Consider the following 8483-nt stretch of genomic DNA (forward strand, 5'->3'; position numbering starts at 1 on the left):
CCGGGGCCGCCGGTTAAAGGCTGAGCTGGGGCCGTGTGAGGGACACGGCTCAGCGATCGCTCCCTATCCCCGGCAGGATCCGGTCCCACAGGGCAAGGACGCAGCAGCATGCCTCGGCCCCGCGGGAGCCGTCGCCCTCTTCTGTAATGAACTTTCCAGCGAGGCTGTTGTCTAGCTGTAGGGTCAGGATGCTGCCGCAGCCCTGGCGTCTCTGCTCCCGGGCTGCCGAGGACGTGGCGTGGCAGAGGATCCGGAAGGTCCTGTGCGTAGCCGAGAAGAACGATGCTGCCCGAGGGATTGCGGATCTGCTCTCCAACAGCAGAATGCGACGGGTAGGAATACACCACATCTCTGTAACTACTTCCTGATAGGCACACAGGTCTGGCTTAGCCGGCTGGAGAGGGTCAGCTCACCAAGGCCACTGCCCAGCACAGTCATGGTCTTGGGTGTAGTATGCGTCTTGTGCAGTAGCCCCAGCCCGCTCTGCAGAGCTTGGCAGGAGTGGTTTGCATCGGCAGCTGCTACATCTTGCGCTGGTTTTGTCTCTGGCCACTTCTGACTGCGCAAGGGTACAAGAATGGCTTGCTTTTGTGGACAAACACTGCTTGCCCAAATGTATTTGGGAGTCATGCCCCCCTTTTCCTTGTGACTTAAGTTCTGTTGGAATTTAGCTTCCCAGCTGTGCTCCCTCTGCCCAGACAGCCTTCTCTGGGCACTGAGCTCCGTGGTGAGGGCTCCCTGTGTCGTTCCTTGCTTTGCAGCGTAGGCAAAAGGCTTCAGGAACTGAAACCATCTGTTGGCATGCGTTTCCCTATCAAAAAGCACCACTCCTGCAGCGTCAGCAAGTGTCAGGGGTTTACTGAAGTTCACATAATAAAGCAAAGATGGTCTGTGGTTTGGAGAAGAGCTGCTTTGTTTTGTGACCTTTAATGGTTTGCATAATTACTTGGTATTTCCAAGCTAAGGATCTAGGAGATGCTTCTGGACAAGAACTATATTTGAATGAAGGGGTTATTGAGAACCTGAGTGCTGACAGCCCCAATCAAGGAAGATCTCATCCCGCTTCTGTAGAAAAAGCAGCAAATACCCAATCTAGAAACTTCCACGAGTCTGAACTAGGTGGAGGGTACTCCTGGGGACCCGGAGCTGGCATGCTAATTGCCATTTGGAGCAGGACAGTTGTTTGTCAGGATACTGTTTGTTGTCACTATTGATGGGGAGATAACCCTGGCATCCCTTTCAAGCATGGTATAAAATCCTCTCACGTTGGAAAGCGCCATTTCAGCATCTCTGTAAATGATACAGGCAATTTCCATTCACCCTACCTTGCCTTTCTGTTTTGGCTGCAGTATCTGGTTTTCTCTTGCCCCATGCTTCTCTGCTGCTCTGCCACAACAGCGTGTCTAAAGCGAGGCAGAACGTGTTTGGTTTCTGTTAGGAGGCAGAATCTCAGCAACTTTCCTTTTCCTTCTAGCGAGAAGGGTTTTCCAAGTTCAACAAGATCTACGAATATGACTACCAGATGTTTGGCCAGGTAGAGTTTTCTTTTGTTCTACTGCTGGATTAGAGAAGTGCAAAATACTAATTATTAAAAGCCATTTGTCAGAAGTTATGAAACGCACATCCAGTGACGGGGACATTTTGTCCAAAGATGAGGAAGAGTCAGATGTTCTTTTCTTGGCTCAACCACTGACTTATTTTGTTGCTTTAAGTCTTTCAACATTTTGGTTTTATATCAATGAAAAATACGTTGCTATTTAGAATCAAGAGCTTCTTACAGAAATTGAGGATAAGGCCACAGATTGAGCTGTCAGTAGAGAGAAGAGCTTGTTATGATATATTAGCAGGAAGGAGGTGTCACTGATTATGTAAACTGACAGCAGCATCAAGATCTCGGGGCTCTGCATAGTTTGTAGTGAGCGATGGGCACTAATTACCTTGCTCTGTCTCTTGCAGAATGTTACTATGGTGATGACATCCGTGTCAGGACACTTACTGGCGCATGATTTTAAGCTTCCGTTTCGCAAATGGTTGGTACTTGGTACCCCCTCATGGGGAGGAGCGCTGTCATCTTCCGCTTTCAACCCTGAGCTGAGCGGGGCACTGAGAATTCAAAGACTTTGGGAGTGGGGAGGGACTCTGACACCGCATGCAGAGCAGGGTGATGAGTACCAAATTTTATATAGAATAGCTAAAATATCATTTCAAGTTACTGTCTTCAGAGCGCTAAAAAAGCCTGAAGTCATAATGCTGGTTAAAATGCGTTAAGGCAGACCCAAGGAATTACACTGATTCCAAACCTAGATTGATGTTTTTGTGTTCTTTCTTCAACTAGTTGTTGTCCTGGGAAGCAAGGCACTTTCTCTGTCTTCCCTCCCCTTTGTTCTCTGTGCTTGAAATAAGAGAAGTCGCTTGTTTAGGGCTGCCTTCCAGATTTGCTGTTTTCTCTGGTTGCTTTTTGGTTCTGTTGCTTTTAGGTGTAACTCAGCATTTCACGTGAACTCTTAAGTTGTCCAAGACGAGGCCCATAATAAAATATATTATTAATTCTAGTACTTGAACAACACTTCCTCACGAGACAGCACCAGTTAGTGTCTCACAACATATGTTTTAGATTTTGTTACACACGCTATTTATCCTCTGTTTACCAGGCATAGCTGCAACCCTCTAGCTCTTTTTGACGCTGAAATTGAGAAGTATTGCCCTGAAAATTACGTGGATATCAAGGTAAGTTGTTTTTAAGAGTTTCCCTGAAAGAGGTTAGTTCTACAAATATTGTCTGAGACAGAAGGAGGATTGTACCTTTGTCCTTGATGTCTAAATTCTGGAGTCTAGCAAATTCCTCCTGCGTTTCCTAGAACTAAATACACTGTTAATTTCTGATATTGAAAGTCTCCTGCTCATGTAGGATTAGTGCAGTAAAGGAACAGCTACTCTGCTAAAAGAAGAAATGTTTTTTCCGACAAGGTGGAATTGGTAATTGCGTCTCAATTTTTTAAAAAATGAGAAAACATTTTCAGAAAACAGATTGTGGTACAATCTGATCCAAGCCATGCTTTTTAACAGAGTTAGATGTAAATAAATGACTCAATTCTTTTGAAAGCTGCCTAATCTCATGAGAGACAGAATTACAAAATGTTATTGCAACAATCCATCTCTATGGATACATGTTGCATTTCATGTTCAGTTAGTGAGTCATTCTAAAATGAAATGACAAAGCAAGTGGCCTGGTATGTCTCACTCTGCGTTGTTTTCTCGTCTCAGCGAACCCTTGAACGAGAAGTCCAGCAGTGCCAAGCTCTGGTGATCTGGACTGACTGCGATCGAGAAGGAGAGAACATTGGCTTTGAGATAATTCACGTTTGCAAAGCTGGTGCGTAGAGCATCTTCTGCATCAGTCTGTGTTCCAATAAAGCGCTGATTTAACAGGTATCGCTGCTCAGAGATCTTGTAACAGAGGCACATTCTCAATCTTACCATGTCCAGGTTAAATATATTGACTGTAGTTCTGATAAATAAGTGCCTCTGATACACCAGATATATGTTCAGCTATTGGAAAGCTATAGAATAGGTTGACAGCATACTCTTTCCAAGATAGCTGTTAATTAGTTGCTCCTTTCTGTTGGTGTTTGAGTCGCTCTTTGATTTCTTCTTTTTTGTGGGTGTGTGTGTCTGACAGTAAAGCCAAACCTCCGAGTTTTCCGAGCCCGTTTTTCAGAGATTACACTTCATGCTGTCAGAACGGCCTGCGAGAACCTCACCCAACCAGATCAAAAAACGAGTGATGCCGTTGACGTCAGGCAGGAGCTGGACCTCAGGATAGGTATGTAAACGCGCTGGAGGCAAGAGCAGGCTGCTTGGCCTGAGCTGCTGCATACATCTCGACTAAAGGGAAGTGAGCAAGAGTGTGGTAGGTAGGCAGGGAACAGCTTTTTTATCAGCGAGCAGCTTATTGTCTGTAAATACTGGAACTCCCTTAGACTTGTGCAAATAAGAGCCATCCATCAGGCTCTTCCTCGCTTCTCGCCTAACCACATTGAATGCACATTTTTACAGCCCAGCACGGGGTGTTTAGAAATCATCTGTTACTGTTTCCTCAACACAAGACAGAAACGCCCTCTCTATAGTGCCGTAAATTGGATTTTTAGATCAGGTACAACCAAATCACATCTTGTGTTTTACTGGAAGCGTGCTCTTTGAAGCAAACGTTAGGTTTATAGCTCATGCAGCAGTGACTGGCTTCTGCAACTTTTAGGGTTAAAGTTAGAGTAAAATTAGTACTTGGAATATTAAAAAGAACCATCTGAAGTGTTGTGATTATCCTCCAATGTTGTATTATTCAATTCTGCTGTCTGTTTTATTTTCTCAGGCGCTGCCTTCACCAGATTCCAGACACTGAGGCTCCGGAAGATCTTCCCTGACATTTTAGCAGATCAGCTGATCAGCTACGGTAGCTGCCAGTTCCCAACGCTGGGGTTTGTAGTTGAACGCTTTAAAGCCATCCAGGCGTTTGTTCCTGAAGCCTTCTATAAAATAAAAGGTATGCTTGGGGAAAGCAAGTCCTGGGCTCCAGGTTAAAGGCCTTGACATGTTTAGAAAGGAAAAACTCAAGACAACAAAAAAACAGTGGCTCCCTCTTCCTTTGCCATGACCACTAAGTAAAACCTAAAGGTTTCTTAGTAGTGGCCCCACTGTCTCTGCTGTATTTCCATTGTATTAGTACTGTATCACTCAGATGTGTTGTTCAACACAGTGACACATGATCATGAAGAGGGCAGTGTGGTCTTCAACTGGAAGAGGAACCGGCTCTTTAATCACACAGCGTGCCTGGTCCTTTACCAGATGTGTATGGAGGTAGGAAAGCTTCTAAATAGTTGTATAATCCAGTATCAGCCAAATGTTTCGTGCATCTGTCTCACTCAAGATGTTTAAAGAACAGTTTGTGTAAACTCTTAAGGGGACTTCGCGTTTTGCTTACTCTGTGTTTAGGATCCAGTAGCAACTGTTGTTGAGGTTGGGAGCAAGCCAAAGAGCAAATGGAGGCCCCTGCCCCTGGACACTGTGGTACGTTTGAACTACGCTAAAAGGATTTATCTGAAAGAAGCTTTGAACAGATGTTTTACTCACCGCTCTGAATTATGTACAAACACATTTTTTTTCTGGCTCCTCCCAACACAGGAACTTGAGAAGTTGGCTTCCCGCAAACTGAAAATAAACGCAAAGGAAACCATGAGAATAGCAGAAAAACTCTATACTCAAGGGTAAGAAAGCAAGACTTGGCTTGGTAAATGTAATTCTTTCCAAAATAAATGGCCTTTAGTCCCAAATGGGAAGCACCTTGGAGCACCTTGTACTGTGCTTTTCTGTCTGTCTTCTTAAGGTTCATTAGCTACCCCCGAACTGAGACCAACATTTTCCCCAAGGAGCTGAACCTCTCTGCCTTAGTACAACAGCAAACACAGGATCCGAACTGGGGAGCATTTGCACAGAGAATTTTGGATCAGGGTGGGCCAACCCCTCGGAGTGGAACGAAATCAGATCAGGCTCACCCTCCCATTCACCCCACAAAATACGCTGCTAACCTGCAGGTGAGTTTTAACAAAGGCAGAGGTAACTGCCTGGCTTGTATTGCTTGATAAATAGAGATAGAAGTCTTAATAATATGGTCATTAGCACAGTATCCTCACCCGAGATGATCGCACTAATATTTCTTGAAATCTCATGAACACAGGAGGACACTGATCCTTTTCTCCTGTTTGATATTAGGGCAATGAGCAGAGACTATATGAATTCATCGTGCGCCATTTTTTGGCTTGCTGCTCTCAAGATGCCAAGGGACAGGAAACAACTGTGGAGATCGACATTGCTAATGAGCGATTCATAGCTCAAGGACTAATGATCCTGGCCCGAAATTATCTGGAAGTCTATCCTTATGAGAAGTGGAGCGATAAGGTAATACTCTTGAATAACATAGATGGGAGAGGCTAAAGTACCCAGAGTTTAAAACAGCGCTTCACTGCCAACTTCAGACCCCTCTGCAGAACGTCCTTTGACAATTCCTGGCCCACTGGCTTTCACTCAGAGCCACCTCTGCTGAAAAATCATGCAGCTTTATTGTGCCAGCTTTGAATAGATTCTTCCCCTTCTGACACCACAGCAGAGACCATATAGGGCTGTGTGATTGACTTTACTCTCCAGGAGGAGCTGCAATTGCTATTCCATGGTCTCTCTGGCAGCTCATTACTGGCTGATCCTGAGGACCCTGAGTCTGGATCTCCTCCAGAACAGGGTGCTGCTCTGTTACTGCACTGACCTGCTGTTAGCGTGACATCTTGTCTTCAGTGAATGGACCAGAAGGCAGTTTCAAAGAGATTCTCCTTCCCTTCAGGTTATCCCACTGTATCAGAAAGGGTCTCGCTTTCAGCCCACTACAGTGGAGATGGTGGATGGGGAAACCAGCCCTCCATTGCTCCTCACAGAAGCGGATCTCATTGCTCTCATGGAGAAACATGGCATTGGTCAGTATTGGCAGCGTGGCCTCTCGATCTTGGGAGAGCTTTGTTCATAAGCTTCTTCTCAGCTTCTCTAACACCAGTTCTGACCCACCCTCAGAGTAGGGAATTCTCTAAATGTCACTTCAGATAAGAAATCACTTAAATGTACAGAACGAAGGCACAGTAGGGACCTGTGGGCAAAGTCCAAAGATCCTAAGGAGTCTGCAGCATGCCTCCAGTACCTAGGGAGATGTGCCATTTAGGGTCCAGGGGGTGCCTGCCAGCACCTTGCTGGCCTCGGTGCCAGTGGGACATGAGGGCAGTGCTGCTCCTGACCATAAGTTGTCTCCTTGTCTGTTTAGCACCTTGCACTCTGCACTAAGGCACAGGGGAAATCGCTTCTTGGCACCTCATTCAACTAACAACCTGTCTGCTTTTAGGGACTGACGCCACTCACGCTGAGCACATTGAGACAATTAAGACGCGACTGTATGTGGGCCTTACAGCAGATCAGCGGTTCCTCCCGGGCCACCTGGGCATGGGGCTGGTTGAAGGTAAGGGTAGTGCCCATTAGGAAGATGGCAGATTCCTTACTTGCTCCTTCCTTTCGCTTACCATGCAGTATGTTCCTCAGGTTATGATTCCATGGGCTACGAGATGTCCAAGCCTGACCTTCGAGCTGAGCTGGAGGCTGATCTGAAACTGATATGTGAGGGGAAGAAAGACAAATCTGCAGTGTTGCAACAGCAGGTCCAAAAGTACAAGCAAGTCTTCATCGAAGCTGTGGCCAGAGCTAACAAGTGAGTTCTGTCTTTGCCCTCTTCTGTTTCGCTTTGCTGTTCTGGGAGATGCTGGCTGTTCATCTGGGGCTCGGCCTGGAGTGGAATCCTGCCGCACCGTTTCCCTGGAGCTCTGCCTAGTGTGTGTAGGCATTTGCATGGGAAGGGATGACTCACAGCCTGGCACACTGTCATGAGTTGGTGCCAACTAACTGCTCATCTCGGTTTAAACCCTTAAGACTAAACTCAGAGCTGGCTGAATGAGATGGCAACATGCACTGACCTCTTCCATGTTGTACCCACACCTAGCCTGTTCAGAGGTGTGGTGCTGAATCAACATTCTTGTGGAGAAGCTCAGGGGAGCTGTATGGAGGACGGCAGGCGCCAATTCACTGCCGTGTGCGATTGCTCTTTGCGGAGGAGACACACAGCATGGCTCTGCGTGTTTCTTTATAGGTTGGACCAGGCCCTGGCTCAGTATTTTGGAGAAGCCACAGAAATTGCAGAGCAAGAAGAGGTCTACCCAGCAATGCCCGTTTCTGTTCGGAAGTGTCCACAGTGCCACAATGACATGGTCCTGAAGACCAAGAAGAACGGCGGGTTGGTGATCTTCCCTGTTGTAGAAAGTAGCCTTCTTTTCTAGGCGTTGTTCATTTACCTCCCCTCTGCAGCAAGCATGAAAACTTGGGCTGCAACTAGCTAACTCCACCAGCTGCATAAAGCTGTGTGGACTCAGCTGAACCTCCCTCTCAAGTACGTATTTGCCCTTAGAATTTGTTGTTTTCACAGTTTCTGATGGCTGAGAAAACACGAGAACAGATCACTGACTGTTTTGACTTTGCCTCTTCCTCACCTGGTGCCTTTGTCCCACAACAGGTTCTATCTTAGCTGCACAGGCTATCCAGCTTGTAAAACTGCAGTCTGGTTTCCTGATTTCGTGCTGGACGTGGCCAGGGACGAGAGCATCTGTGATGTGTGTAAACCACATCCAGTTCACAGGTAGGTCATACCAGTTACCCCTTGGGAAGATGCAGCTCCTCAGACATTACATGTTAGCCAGAGACTTCTGGGGGCTAAGCTGGGCAACCATTTTATGTTCCAGTCTTGGAAAGCTGAAGCAGCACTCTCATGGCTTGGGGATAGAAAAAAAGAGGGGATGGGGAAACCGGTGTAAGCATAGCAGAATTAAAAAAAAAAAAAAAAAAAAAAA

At 46.3% G+C, this 8483-nt stretch overlaps 1 protein-coding gene across 2 annotated transcripts in view; it reads left to right on the forward strand.

Annotated features, from left to right (window-relative positions):
* Positions 1 to 24: 24 nt before the first annotated feature.
* The window catches only part of TOP3A (DNA topoisomerase III alpha), a 12581-nt gene continuing 4122 nt past the window's right edge, over positions 25 to 8483 (forward strand). Inside the window, exons 1-17 of one of the 2 annotated variants that reach the window (XM_009649441.2) lie at positions 25 to 332; positions 1475 to 1534; positions 1957 to 2030; positions 2652 to 2727; positions 3265 to 3373; positions 3680 to 3823; positions 4370 to 4540; positions 4754 to 4854; positions 4990 to 5064; positions 5179 to 5261; positions 5381 to 5588; positions 5767 to 5952; positions 6389 to 6518; positions 6935 to 7048; positions 7129 to 7294; positions 7730 to 7873; positions 8150 to 8272. In XM_009649441.2, coding sequence (XP_009647736.1) covers positions 147 to 332; positions 1475 to 1534; positions 1957 to 2030; positions 2652 to 2727; positions 3265 to 3373; positions 3680 to 3823; positions 4370 to 4540; positions 4754 to 4854; positions 4990 to 5064; positions 5179 to 5261; positions 5381 to 5588; positions 5767 to 5952; positions 6389 to 6518; positions 6935 to 7048; positions 7129 to 7294; positions 7730 to 7873; positions 8150 to 8272 — 2150 coding nt within the window. In that variant the 5' untranslated portion in view covers positions 25 to 146. The remainder of the gene's footprint in view (positions 333 to 1474; positions 1535 to 1956; positions 2031 to 2651; positions 2728 to 3264; positions 3374 to 3679; positions 3824 to 4369; positions 4541 to 4753; positions 4855 to 4989; positions 5065 to 5178; positions 5262 to 5380; positions 5589 to 5766; positions 5953 to 6388; positions 6519 to 6934; positions 7049 to 7128; positions 7295 to 7729; positions 7874 to 8149; positions 8273 to 8483) is intronic. The other variant, XM_035889126.1, reaches the window with a different exon arrangement.

The sequence above is a fragment of the Egretta garzetta genome, unplaced genomic scaffold (genome assembly GCF_000687185.1).
Source record: "Egretta garzetta isolate BGI_Z169 unplaced genomic scaffold, ASM68718v1 scaffold42, whole genome shotgun sequence".
NCBI lineage: Eukaryota > Metazoa > Chordata > Aves > Pelecaniformes > Ardeidae > Egretta > Egretta garzetta.